Source organism: Balaenoptera musculus, chromosome 10, assembly GCF_009873245.2.
Source record: "Balaenoptera musculus isolate JJ_BM4_2016_0621 chromosome 10, mBalMus1.pri.v3, whole genome shotgun sequence".
Taxonomy (NCBI): Eukaryota; Metazoa; Chordata; class Mammalia; order Artiodactyla; family Balaenopteridae; genus Balaenoptera; species Balaenoptera musculus.
The window spans coordinates 80,046,133-80,060,982 of NC_045794.1; the positions used below are offsets into that span (position 1 = coordinate 80,046,133).

The window sequence follows — 14,850 nt, forward strand, 5'->3', positions numbered from 1 at the left end:
TTAAAACAATGAGAAATGAGTCATTTCTTCATTTGATCATTCGTAACTCTCTGCATTGGTGGCTTTTGGCCTATCTGAATGTTTGCTAATTTTCAGAAGAATAAAGGGACATTTAATAGATGTAGTCTTAATATTATTTTTCAATCATCCTTTTTAAATTAAACTTTCTGTTTTGAGATCATGTTAGACTCACATGCAATTTTAAGAAATAATAATATAATACATTATAATAAAATAATGTAGAACTGTAGTACAGTATCATAACGAGGATACTGACATTAATAAAGTCGGGGTACAGAACAATTTCATCGCTACAAGGACTCCTCCTGTTCTCCTTTTATAGCCACCCCCACCTCTCACGCCCCACCTCTGTCCCTGACCCTTGACAATTATTAATCTATTCTCCATTTCTGTAATTTTATCATTTCAAGAATGTTATATTGAAGGAGCCATACACTATGTAACCTTTGGGGATTGGTATTTTTTCACTCAGCTTAATTCCCTGGAGAACCATTAAATCATGCTTTTGATGGACCAAAAAATCCTTATGAACATTGACATATTTTACTTTGGCCGCAGAATAATCATTAGCTCAAAATCCCTGTTGTGGTACCTGGCACATAGTGTGGGGTAAAGATTCACTGAGGCACAGGGGTGGATCCCACTCTACCTGATTCACCCCTCTTCCTCCCTCTCCTCCTCCTCTCCATCCTTCTCCTCTTTCCTTGCCCCCTTCTTCTCCACATCTTCTTATGGATATTGACAGACAAAGGCTGATTGCTCAAGTTAGAAATACTAAAAAGAGTTAAAAGAAATACTTTATGTGAAACTGCTTTGTAAATTACAAGCTCTGTCAGGCTTCCTATCAAAAATTGCCGGTCAGTGTTGGCCACATTGTAAGAATAGTTTGCAGATGCTTGCGATGTAAACGGATGGGAACAAAGGAGTCAGTGTGAGCAGTGTTTCCTTACGCATTGTGCGCGTGGATCTGCGCTCTAGTTTCTGCTGCAGTGGGAGCTGCTGACTAACAAAGCCCCTCAGCCTTTCACTCTAACCAACAAAGTCCCAGGAACAAAATGCAAACTTCAGTTCACATTCTTTGTAAGCCTTTGCTCTGAAAAAGAGCCCCCTTTTTAGAGTTGCCAGATGTTAAGCTCGCTGAGCTCCTTCATGAAAAAGCATCAAGAAATGCCAAGTATTGTTCAAACTCTGGAGTTTTCACTTCAGTATCTCAGGTCAAAAGCCCACAGGCAGATCAGTCACAGCCATTCAGGAGGCAACCCAGCTTCAGCATTTGTACCCAGTTAGAGCATTTCTTCCTGTAACTTTGCTGCTGAGAGTCAACGACCTGACCTTTAAGTGGAGTCCAGCCCTTACTCTGATGGAATGTCCCCTATTCAGAAATACAGCGATGGGAGAACAAGCTTGCCAGAGCGTAGCTGTTTGAGCCAAGATAGCTTAGGCTATGCTGTGCTAACAAATAAACCCCAAACCTCAGTGGCAATAAAGGTTTGCTTATTTCTCATAAAAGTCCAATGAGGGGTACGCAACTCTCCTTCAACTTGTAACTATGCTGTCTGGGCTACACGGCCTCCAAGTCGGAGGAGAAGAGGGCTAGGGGATTTCGTAGGATGTTTTTAAGTTGGGTGACTATAGATACAGGTTTGCCTGCAGCAGTCACAGCACATACCTGTTGATTTGGTGTGATGGTTAATATACTCTCCTTTTATTCTCAACAGTCTCCCAGTTTAGGCAATAAATTAGGGTGACCATTTCTAAGAGCCAGCATGGAATGGCTATCATAATTTCCGCCCATATCCTATTGGCCTTGCCCTGATGTGCAAGGATGTAGAGAACCATAGAGGAACAAGTATGTACTTCGGTGAGCACTAGTAACTTCTGGCACAGCAGGCATCTGCAGGAACGCCATGAATTTTTCCCACAGAATTAATTCAATAACTTCAATTACCAAAACTCTGTTGAGAAGATAGGATAGAAATATGATATTCTTACGAACTAAGCCATCTCATTTAATCACACATTGTGGTAGGCTGACTCATGGCCCCCCAGAGATGTCCACATCCTAATCCCCAGAACCTGTTACCTTGTATGACCAAAGGGACTCTTCAGATGTGATTAAGTTAAGGATATTGAGATGGGGGAGATTATCCTGGATTATTCAGGCGGGACTTAAATGTAGTCACAAGTGTCCTTGTCAAAGGGAGGCAGAGGGAGACTTGACAGCAGAAGAGGAGAAGGCAACGTGATGATGGAGGTGAAGATTGGAGAGATGTGCTTTGAGGATGGAAAAGGGGCTATAAACCAAGGAAAACAGGTGGCCTCTAGATGCTAAAATAGGCAAAGAAACAGATTCTTTGCTGAGAGTCTCCAGAAGGAGCCAGCCCTGCTGACACCTTGACTTTAGCCCAGCCAAACTGAATTCAGATTTCTTTTTTTTTTTTAATGAGTCACTTATGCAACTCTTTTTTTAAAAAATTTATTTATTATTTACTTTTTATATTTATTTTTGGCTGTGTTGGGTCTTCGTTTCTGTGCGAGGACTTTCTCTAGTTGCGGCAAGCGGGGGCCACTCTTCACGGTGCGTGGGCCTCTCACTATCGCGGCCTCTCTTGTTGCGGAGCACAGGCTCCAGACGCGCAGGCTCAGTAGTTGTGGCTCACGGGCCTAGTTGCTCCGCGGCATGTGGGATCTTCCCAGACCAGGGCTCGAACCCGTGTCCCCTGCATTGGCAGGCAGATTCTCAACCACTGCGCCACCAGGGAAACCTGAATTCAGATTTCTTACCTCCGGGACTGTAAGAGAACAAGCGTGTGTTGTTGTACGCCACTAGGTTTGTCTTACATTTGTTACAGCAGCAGCAGGACATTAATCCACACATACACTCTGAAGTTCAGCATGTGACTTTAGGTTTCTGTTTCTGTTTAGATGTCTGTAAAAAAATAATCCTTATTTTACGTGTGAGATATTTAAGTGGCTTGCCCAAGGTCCCTTAGCTAGTTAATGTCAGAGCCAGGATTTACACCCAGGCAGACTGGCTCCTCAGATCACGTTTCTAACTACCCTGCTGCACTGCCTCTGCCCTACTGCCCCGCTGCCCTTGAAAGCCCCCTACCATGCCCATCCACCACGAAACGCCCCTGCTGCATGCAGCCTCTCCTCCCACACCCACCTGACTCCAGTCTCTTGCTCCTTCCATGGGCAGTGTGGGCCCCTGGACACATTTCCAGCTTCTGCTTTTGGAAAATATTTTGTGTAAGGTTCTAGGGCTTCCATAGGGAATTCTCAAGAAAAGTTAGGCTTCAGGAGAAATTATTGAATTTCTTCATATTTAAGTGTATGGGGAGGGATGTTATTTGAGGGAAGATATTTCTGAATCTTCTTCCTACTCCTTAGTTTCTAATTCTCTTCCTCATACTCTAGAGGGGGAAATGTTCCTAAGGGTAATCAAATAACATGATTAATAGAAATGATACTGGAAAGGTATTAAGTTTGTTTTACCATGACCCAGAAAAGAAGCCTCTAGGAATTTGGTATAAAAATTCTGAGTACTTTAAATCTCCCGTTAGCTTGTATTGGTTATATACTAGTATGCGTTTTGCCATATTGCCATTTGTTTAATGGTTCTATTGTTAACCACTGAATTAAATATTTACGCCTGGGTGGCCCCTTCACTGAGCCACTAAGAGCTCCCCTTCCTGACCGCAGAACTTATATTCCCAGCTCTGGGAGTGTGCTGACCAGCAGCCGTCAGCTCTCAACCCTCTCCAGGAACTGCCTCTGTCTAATGGACATGGCCTTTTTGGGCAGGGGTGGGTTGGGGGGGTACCTGTGTCTAATTACTGGCTGATATGGGTGTGCAATGACCCGACCCCCCCCACAAAAGTTGGGACAACTCTGAAGGGCCACTCCAGCTTCAGAGCTCCCCGTGGGGTTGGCAGGGGGTTTGTTGTGTCTGCATTGCAGCCCGTCTTCTCTCTCTGTCTAATCCTGCTTTCTTCCCTTTCCCCGTGGGTGTTGATCCCCAGGGTATGCCCCGATAAACTTCCTGAAAGCTAAGTTCCATCTCAGGGTCTGCTTCCCGGGAACCTGAACGACAACAGTGAGTTAAAAATAATAATAAAAAATGAAGATCCCTGACTGGTGATGAATACATAAGAGTGCTCCATTAATCCTTATTTACTGGAATTAGAAGAGTTCTAAAGGAACTTGGAAACACACTTTCTGGTTGAAAGTTTATTTTCTAATGTAGAAGTAAGGGGAAAACATCATACACATGTCACCCACTCATGATTAAAAATACCTTCTACAATGTGACCCACAGTTCAATCACATTTTCCTTTGACCTCTGTTTTAACAGTTAATTTACAATGATATAAAGTCTGTAAAACAAAGATTCGAGCCCATATCCAGTCCTCAGTAAATGCAGGCTTCCTTTTTCAGAGAAACGTTTTTTTCCAGAGTAAAAAAACAAGGACTTGGTAAAGCTTTAAAACCATTTTATGCAAATAAAGGCAAAGATGTAAAGAGCAATGTCATCACGCATAGAACTATATCAGAATTTATGCTCACATCTCCACGGAGAGTGAGGAATACACACTCAGTTTTACAGCACATTGACTATAAGCATTTCTGTTCAGTCATCTACCCGAGAACACTTTTCCTTTAATTCTTCCCCCAACCTCTGATTATAAGCACTGAACCATCAACCGAAAACTTGCATCTAGCCTTTATGCCTTATGCACTTCATTGTTGGTTGTATAACTCCGCTTCCTGTTCTGATTAGAGCTTTTGATATTTTAAAGGGTATTTGCCCTGTTTGAGACCCTTTATTAGTTTTTTTATATGGTGACAGAGACTTTCCCGGAGTGAGAGAGCAGCTGTTCTTTCTGCACAATAGGGTTTCAAAGGCTCTTTTCTCTGGGACTTAGACTCTTGAGCGTCAGAATAAGCCTGGATATGCACAGCCTAAACTTTTACTTTTTTCTTAATGGTCTCTTTTGGTCTTAAAAGATTGTTTTGTTAAATAGTTCCCTATAAAAAGCATATACCCATAATGGAGATATCACTGCCAACTCTATCATTTTTCATCACTTAGTGCCTTGGCTCAGCCTGGGGTAGGGTGTGAAGGGCAATGTGTGCAGAAGGGGTGCAAGGGAGGAAGAGGAGGAGTGCAGGAGAAAGCCCCAAAGGCCCCAAAGACATTCACTAGCTGAGCACTGCCCTAATCTACATAATACCAGATACGACTCTTGTGGGGTTTTTCCTGATACCAGCCAATTCTACAGTTCTCTGACACCAACTGGGTGCCCAACAATTCAATTCAGTTCTGACGCTACTACCCAGAGTTAGCACAGACTCCCACAGATTAAGGGCTCAATCCAAGAATGCCCCCACTTCAGATGCCAGCTGTAAATGAGGTGCCCAGGCTACCCATACTTCTGTCCCAGCAGACTGCAGATTCAGGAGTTCCCATGATGCCCCCTAAAGTTCGATAATTTGCTATAAAGACTCACAGAACTCGGGATAACACTTCACTTATGATTACCAGTTTATCATAAAGGATACAACTGAGGAATAGCCAAATAGATAAGATGCACAGGGCAAGATATGGGGGTTGGGAGGAGCAGAGTTTCCATGCCCTCTCCAGGTGCGTCACCCTCCCAGTACATCAATTTGTTTACCAAACAAGAAGTTCCTCAAAATGTGTCATTACAGGGTTTTTGTGGAGGTTTCATTACGGAGGCATGATTGATTGAGTCATTGGCCATTGGTGACTGAACTCAATGTCCAGTTCCTCTCCCCTCCCTGAAGGTCGGGGGCACTGGACTGAAAGTTTAACTCTCTAATCACATGGTTGGTTTTCCTGGTGACCAATCCCATCCTGAAGCTATCTAGGCACCTTTCCCCACCTTAGTCATCTTATTAACATACAAAAGAAAATTTCCAAGGGATTTAGGACCTCTCTGCCAAGAAACTAGGACAAAGACCAAATACGGATTTTCTCTTGTACCACAACTGTAAAGTACGAACATCACGTAAAATTGATTTTTAAACATATATCCCAGTGAATGTAATCTCCCTCAATATATCTCCTCTCATGGAGGTGCTCTTCATGTGTTTCAATAAAGAAACCATTGTTCAAAACATTTTTGGCATCTACTTAGATGTGAAAATGGAGACAGGGCTCCTTATGTTGCTGAAATGTTTTTGTCTGGACTCAAACCTTTGGTTTCCTGACCATGGGGGACAATATATCTGAGCAGGAATTGTCCTTTATTAAAAGGTGAACTCTGCTCAAGAGCTCAAGGAAATGCCATACATAGCCAGGGCTCAGTGGTTGTAGAGTGTCAATGACAGTGATGGTGATGGGGTTGATGATTTAAGAAGAATAGATTCTATTCTTAGGCAGTACAACAATTGAACCAATTTCCTGAACATATGCTTTCTCAGCCGTAATCCTGTCTTTAATTTCTAATTTTCTTGTTCTCTGCAAAATGTCTTTATAATAATGTTATTTCTTTAAATTTTAATTTAGAAGATTTCTACCACCTTACCAATATGACCCTTTGATCTCATATTATGTTTAAGAAAACTTCTTTTCTGATACATTTAAAGTTTTATTAATACAAAAATTAGAGTGATGAAAAAGATAATCTTGTTTGCAGCAAAGTGTGAAATTTCCTGTGGTCTGATAGAGTTGTGAATAAGCCCTTCTCACCTTCCTAAGAGTTAGGTGCTGTTTCTGTTAGACTGCGGAGAATAACGTTGGTATTGGGATTCTCTCGATCATATAAAGTATAGTGAAACCAAATACATCTAGTTCCCTCTCATCTGGAACTTTTATTAGATGGGTCGCTAGTCATTCATGATATCAGCTCTTAAGTAAGCTAGTATTGTATTACCCTTTCTACTTTGGAACGCATGTTTTTTCCCCAGTCCAAAAAAAAATCCAATAAATCACTAACTTCAAAGACTCAGGTGATATATAAAGAAGAGATAGAAAACATGGTAGAAAAAGATATATATGAGAATGCTAGATAAAAACAGTATTTGCTGTTGGTACGGGCCGGCCGGCCGCACATCCAGCACCCGGTAGGGGGTGCCTGGCACCGCCAGCTGGATGGGGGCCCCCCTGCTACCCTCGCCGCTCCGGCGTCCGGGAGGGTACAGCATGAGCAGTTGCAGCTCCAGCTCATTCTGCTTCATCTTCTTCAGAATGAACGACAGGCTCAGCTGGGAACGGAAACCTGAAGTTCCTGGATTGTATCGTGGCTGCATATAGGGAGTAGGAGTTCTGACTCAGGAGCCAAAACCAAGAGTCTCTAGGATGTTGACGTCCCCCTGGGGCCACTGTGAGGCTCAGTTCCCTGGAAACATGGTCCCGAACCCGCTCTTCTTGGGACTTGGCATCATCCTAAATCTGCCAGTTACAGGGCTTCTCCACTTTCCCTGGCTCCTGAAATCGTAGAGGGTAGGCCTGGGATTCTCCATCCAGGGTGGAAATGGCCCCTTTGGAAATGTGTGGGGGCATCATCGATTGAACCAATTACAAGGTAGAGTTCATGTCGTTTAGAGGGCAGGGGACAGACTTGCACAAAGAATTGTCCTGCCCAAGATGCCCATTGTTTCTCTATTGAGAAACACAATTTTTCATTTTGCCAATGAGAAAATTGAGGCTCACATGGTGCTTAGCATGATTGACATAGTGACTGACATATAGTAGGTGCTCAATAAATATTTGTGGTTGAACAACAACAACAAAAAAAACAGTATTTGCTTTCCTACCTCGAAGCTATTGTTTTTTCTTTTAATGGCTGTGACTCTGTATTTTAAGGTTCTTGAAAGGACACAAAGTTAAATCCAGTCGTATCACAAAGCTTGCAATTTTTTATATCCTGCTTACCAATTACAAGAGTAGGCAAATCTAATTGATTAGTGGTTATTTGGCTTTCTCCCTTTTTTCTTGGTCATTAACACTTAGAATCAATGAAAAGACAAATGACACTGGGCTGAGAGAAGTAAGAAGACGTCTCAAAGTAGGTGCTCAATAAAAACTCAGTGGCTTAAGAAAAAGCATAGATACTTTGAATACAATATGATTTTTGTTTCAATCAAGGAAAATAGAACAAAGGAACAGAAGTAATAAAATCTTTCATTATGATAAAATCTAGTTTTCATGCAGAAACTCATATGAAGTATAGCATTGGCAAAAAAAACCTTTAAATTTCCAATGGCTTTCAGAACTCCCCCAAACAAGTTCAAGTCCAGGCCAGATTTTAATGAACCCCTTCAGTGTGCCCCACCTTGATTAACTTCCTTTCCCTTCCTTGTACTGTTTCAGACTCTTATCCTCTCTAGGCAGGCAAAATCATCATCATTTCTTTAATATTGCTCCTTGAACCATAACCTGCTTGAACTAAGTTACAATCTGCTACCTACCAAGGTGTTTTTTCTTTTCTTTCTACAAAGTGTTTCCTAATCCAGCAAAAGGAACCAAGATTCTCTGGTACCTTATCTTGGACAATTTGGACTCAAAGCTATTTTCTAAACACATACAAGACTTCTCAGTAATTATGTAATTGCCAATGTTATCTCTGTTGAATGACAAAGAAAGAAATTCAGTAATTTCACCTGGAACCTTACTTTTCTTGAGAAGTTCCCTATGTAAGACCCAGAACCTTCCATAAAATTTCCAAAAGCTGAAGCTGGAAAAGTGTCCAAAGTGCCACAGAGCCCATGGGAAAAAAATTTAACCGAGGAGGTGAAAGACTTGTACACTGTAAATTATAAGATGCTGGTGAAAGAATTGAAGAAGACACAAATAAATGGAAAGATACTGTGTGTTCATGGATTGGAAGAACTAATATTGTTAAAATGACCATATTACCCAAAGCAATTTACAAATTCAGTTCAATCCCTATCAAAATTCCAATGGCATATTTCACAGAAATAGAACAAAGAATACTAAAATTTGTATGGAACCACAAAAGACCCTAAACAATCCTGAGAAAGAAGAACAAAGTTGTAGGTATCACACTCACTGATTTCAAACTATGCTACAAAACTATATTAATAAAAACAGTATGGTGCTAGCACAAAAACAGACACATAGCTCAATGGAACAGAATTGAGAGCCCAGAAATAAACCCAGACGTATATGGAGAATTAATTTACAACAAAAGAGCTAAGAACATACAATGGAGAAAGAATAGTCTCTTCAATAAATGATGTTGGGAAAACTGGACAACCACATGCAAAAGAATGAAACTAGACCACTATAGTACACCATACACAAAAATTAACTCAAAATGGTGAAAAGCTGAAAGAATTTCCTCTAAGATCAGGAACAAGACAAGGATGCCCACTCTTGCCACTTTTATTCAAAATAGTTTTGGAAGTCCTAGCCACAGCAATCAGGGAAGAAAAACAAAAAGAATCCAAATTGGAAAGGAAAAAATAATACTGTTTGCAGATGATATGATAGTATACATAGAAAATCCTGAAGATGCCACCAGAAAACTCTTAGAGCTCATCAATGAATTCAGTAAAGTTGTAGAATACAAAATTAATATTCAGAAATCTGTTGCATTTCTATACACTAAGAACAACATATCAGAAAGAGAAATTAAGAAAACAATCCCATTTACCATTACATCAAGAAGAATAAAATGCCTGGGACTACACCTACCTAAGGAGGCAAAAGACCTGTACAGCAAAAACTGTAAGATGCTGATGAAAGAAATTGAAGATGACACAAACAGATGGAAAGATATACATGTTCTTGGATTGGAAGAATCAATATTTTTAAAATGACCATACTACCCAAGACAATTTACAGATTCAATGCAATCCCTATCAAATTACCAATGGCATTTTTCACAGAACTAGAACAAAAATTTTTTTAATCTGTATGGAAACACAAAAGACCCCAAATAGCCAAAGCAATCTTGAGAAAGAAGAATGGAGCTGGAGGAATTGGGCCCCCTGACTTCAGACTATACTACAAAGCTACAGTAATTGAAACAGTATGGTACTAGCACAAAAACCAGACACATGGATGAATGGAACAGGATAGACAGCCCAGAAATAAACCCACATACTTATGGTCAATTGATCTACAACAAAGGAGGCAAGAATATACAATGGAGAAAAGAAAGTCTCTTCAATAAGTGGTGCTGGGAAAACTGGACAGCAACAAATAAAAGAGTAAAATTAGAACATTCTCTAACACCCATATACAAAAGTATGCCCAAAATGGATCAAAGACCTAAATGTAAGACTGGATACTATAAATCTTCTAGAGGAAAACATAGGGAGAACACTCTTTGACATAAATCACAGCAATACAGTTTTGGATTCTCCTCCTAGAGTAATGGAAACAGACAAAAATAAACAAATGGGACCTAATTAAACTTAAAAGCTTTTGCACAGCAAAGGAAACCATAAACAATGTGAAAAGACAACCTACAGAATGGGAGAAAATATTTGCAAACGATTCAACTGACAAGGGATTAATTTCCAAAATATACAAACAACTTATACAGTTCAATATCAAAAAAAAAACCCAATCAAAAACTATATCTGGAGAAAACTCTAATTTGAAAAGATCCATGCACCCCAATGTTCATAGCAATACTATTTATGATACCCAAGACATGTATAATATATTATATACAATGGAATATTATTCAGCCATAAAATAGAATGAAATAATGCCATTTGCAGCAACCTGAATGGATCTAGAGATTATCACATTAAGTGAAGTAAGTCAAACAGAGAAAGACAAATATCATATGATATCACTTATATGTGGAATCTAGAAAAATGATACAAATAAAGTTATTTACAAAAATAGGCTCACAGACATAGAAAACAAGCTTATGGTTACCAAAGGGGATGGGGGGGGGTGTTGAGGGGAGATAAATTAGGAGTTTGGGATTAATAGTTACATACTTACTATATAGATAAACAACAAGGACCTTGTATATGGCACAGGGAACTATATTCAGTGCCTTGTAATAACTTACAATGGAAAAGAATCTGAAAAAGAATATATACATATGTATAACTGAATTACTTTGCTGTACAATTGAAACAAACAACATTGTAAATTAACTATACTTCAATTAAAAAAAGAGAAAAAAAGAATCTGAAAAAATATAGATAGATAAATGTATGTATAACTGAATCACTTTGCTGTATACCTGAAACATTGTAAATCAACTATAATTTTTTTTAAAGTGCTCAATAAAAAAGTTAAGTTTTGAAATATGGAATTGAAAAAATTAACTCAAAATAGATAGAAAACTTGAATATATGACCTGAAATCATAAACTTCCTAGAAGAAAACATAGATGGTAAATTCATTAACATCAGTCTTAGCAATGTTTTTGTGGATCTGGCTCCAAAGACAGGGGAAACAAAAGCAAAAATAAACAGACAAGACTACATCAGACTAAAAGCTTCTGCCCAGTGAAGGACACCATTATCAGAATGAAAAGGTAACACACTGAGTGGGAGGAGATATTTGCAAATCATATATTAAGTAAGCGGTTAATATCCAAAATATATGAAGAACTCATACAATTCAACAAAAACAAACAAACAAAACCCCCCCAAACAACCCAATTAAAAAATGGGCAGGGGATCTGAATAGACATTTTTTCAAAGAAGACATAGAGATGGCTAACAGTCACATGAAACTATGTTCAACATCACTAATTATTAGGAAAATGCAAATCAAAGCCATAATGAGATATCACCTCATACCTGTTAGAATGACTATTATCGAAAAGACAAGAAGTAACAAATGTTGGAGAAGATATGGAGATAGGGAACCTTTGTACACCATTGGTGCGACTATAAATTGTTGTAGCCACTCTGGAAAACAGTGTGGAGATTCTTCAAAAAATTGAGAATAGAACTGCCATATGACCCAACTATTCCACTTTTGGGTGTTTATCCAAAGAACACGAAAACACTAATTTGAAAAAATACATATACTCCTGTGTTCATATGGAAACAACCTAAATATCCACTGATAGATGAATAGATAAAAGCAGATGTGGTGTAAATACAATGAAATATTACTCAGCCATAAAAAAGAATGAAATCCTGCCATTTGTGACAACATGGATGGATCTTGAGGTTATTATGCTAAGTGAAATAAGTCAGATGGAGAGAGACCAATACTGTATGATTTCATTCATATGTGGAATCTAAAAACAAAACAAGTGAACAAACAAAATAAAATGAAAACAAACTCATAGATACGGAGAATAGATTAGTGGTTACCAAAGGGGGAAGGGATTGGGGAGTGGGCAAAATAGGTGAGGGGGATCAACTTTATGGTGGTGATGGCAACTAGAGTTGTGATGGTGATCACTTTGTGGGATATACAGACATCGAATTATAATGCTATACACCTGAAACTTGTACAGTGAAAAAGAAAATACATGTTGGAGAGGATGTGAAAAAATTAGATCCATCATACATTAACAGTGGGAATGTAAAATGTTGCAGCCTCTATGTAAAACATAGAGTAAAACAGTTTGGTGGGTCTTCAATAACTTATATAGTATTACCATGTGATTCAGTAATTTCATTCCTAGATATGGACCCCCCCAAATTGAAATCAAATGTTCAAACAAAACTTGTACCTGTATTTAACAGTAACACTTCACAATGGCCAAAAGGTGGAAACAGCACAAATGTCCATCAACATGTGATTGGATAAACAAAATGTGGTGTATTCATAAAATGGAGCATTAGTCATGAAAAGGAACAAAGTATTGATACACACAGCAATGTGGATGAACCTCCAAAATATTATGTTAAGTTAAAGAAGCCAGACATAAAAGGTCATATACTGTATGGTTCCATTTTTATGAAATATCCAGAACAGGCATATACACAGAGACAGAAAGCATATTTGTGTTCTCCAAGGCCTGGGGTAGTGAAATTAGGAAATTAAAATTTAAACAGATCAAATAGTTTACTCAGCCTCACATAGCGGGTATATGGTGAGGTCTGAGTGAACAAAGCAGTCTTACTCCAGAATGTACACTTTTAACCTCCATGTGGTTATTCTGCCTCCCTGAATTGGTTGAGGTGGGATTTCTCTTACATATTGGTAATTGTAAAAGCAAATAATGGAAATCTAGTTATCCTATTTCAAAAAAAAAAGTAAAGAAAAAAAAGGAAAAGAAAAAAACCCACATGATTATACATTTGTATGAGGATTTTTAAAGTTTTGGAAAGATATTCTTTAAACTGCTAACACTGATTACTTCAGGATTGAGTAAAAAAGGAGAATATTATTAATTTTTTCACCTCTTTATTATCCGAAGTTATAGAAAGCATTGGAATACTTTGATCATTTTTTTAATCCAGGAAAATGAAGAATATGAAATGAAAACCAGCCTCTACTTTTAAGTTCGTTATATTTTCTTGAGAATAAAAGTTTTCATTTAACAAGCAGACAAGACATTAAAAAAACTTGTCCTCTAGTTTCTTACCAGGATTCAGGGCCCCAAGGATCTAATTCATTGTGACCATTCTCCGTGATGTTTCTCATACATCTTCAAAAGTATCTAAGTCTGCGTGAAGTGCGTCCCCAGTAAACATTTATTTCCTTTCCTTTATGTTTGTTCTCTCCTTCTTGCCCTTCTCCCACTCAAATAACCAGTGCTATGACCCCCAAAGTAGTCTTTATTTTCCATTTTTCAGGCTGCTCAGATGACTTTGGCTGCACTAGTCCTCAGCATGGTAACTAGGTGTTTCTTTCAGAAAGAGTGAGCTCCAAACATAATTTTTGCTTCACCATGTCAGGATTTAAGCTCAAAATGAGGGAGGGAGATTTGTCAACTGGGCAATGTGTTATGGAGGAAGGTGGTTCATTAGTAACTGGGCCAAAATTCCTACACTTACAATCATATACAATGATTATATAAATACGGATGGTCCATATTTATACGAGTGTCTGCTGTCTTGTAGGCTCATTTTTATAGATTTACAGATATGAATCTGTAGGCTGTTTTTATAGACTCATAGATGTGAATCTTCATAGGATAGAAAATGATATATGCGACATTTCAGCAGGGTGGAGATGTGAAATTTTGTGTCTTACCTTAGGCAAGAGTTAAAAATCTTTCACGTAAAATTATTACATGTAATTGGTATTTGAGAACATTACTTCAGTCAACAGTTTGGAACAGTGCATTTCATGAACACTTTTATGCTTCTTCTCAGGTCCCATTTGATATCTCGCTGCCATCTATGTTCAGTCTTGAGAGACTTTTTGATCTTGCTAGTGGTTGTATCGTATCAGAAGGAAGCCTTTTCAACTGGATGGTGTCGATTATTCCCTGAACATCCTTTACATGTTAACCTTATAAGGGATTTAATTGTTACTGCTTTTCTTGTTTGAAATAAATTTTTGGAACTATCCTCTTATAATAAGCAAAATAAAATTGTTTTCTTTCATAAGCTAAATTTCTTTTAAAAAAAACATCGTTTTGAGTAATGTTTTAAATGGTATTTGAATTAAATGACAATGCTGTTGCTTATTAAAACTCTCTTACAGAGCTACTCATAGAAAATATGTTTGTGCACAGTACAACTATTCCCACTTTTGTATGATGTTTAGGTCTTTAGATGCGTCCATACAGCAAGACTGAATTAAACCAGTGGTTCTTGACTAGGGGCAGTTTTGCCCCTCAGGTGACATTTGGCAGTGTCCGAAGATATTTTTGATTATTATAACTGCGAAGGGGGTACAGCGGGCATCTAGTGGGTAGAAGCCAGGGATGCTGCGAAGTATCCTGCAAT

At 38.7% G+C, this 14,850-nt stretch overlaps 1 protein-coding gene across 1 annotated transcript in view; it reads left to right on the plus strand.

Annotated features, from left to right (window-relative positions):
* Nucleotides 1-14,391, plus strand: part of CFAP54 (cilia and flagella associated protein 54) — a 298,821-nt gene extending 284,430 nt beyond the window's left edge. The window contains 1 exon segment of the mRNA XM_036865998.1: nt 14,272-14,391. Within this exon segment, the coding sequence (XP_036721893.1) occupies nt 14,272-14,391 (120 nt within the window).
* The last annotated feature ends 459 nt before the right edge of the window (nt 14,392-14,850 follow it).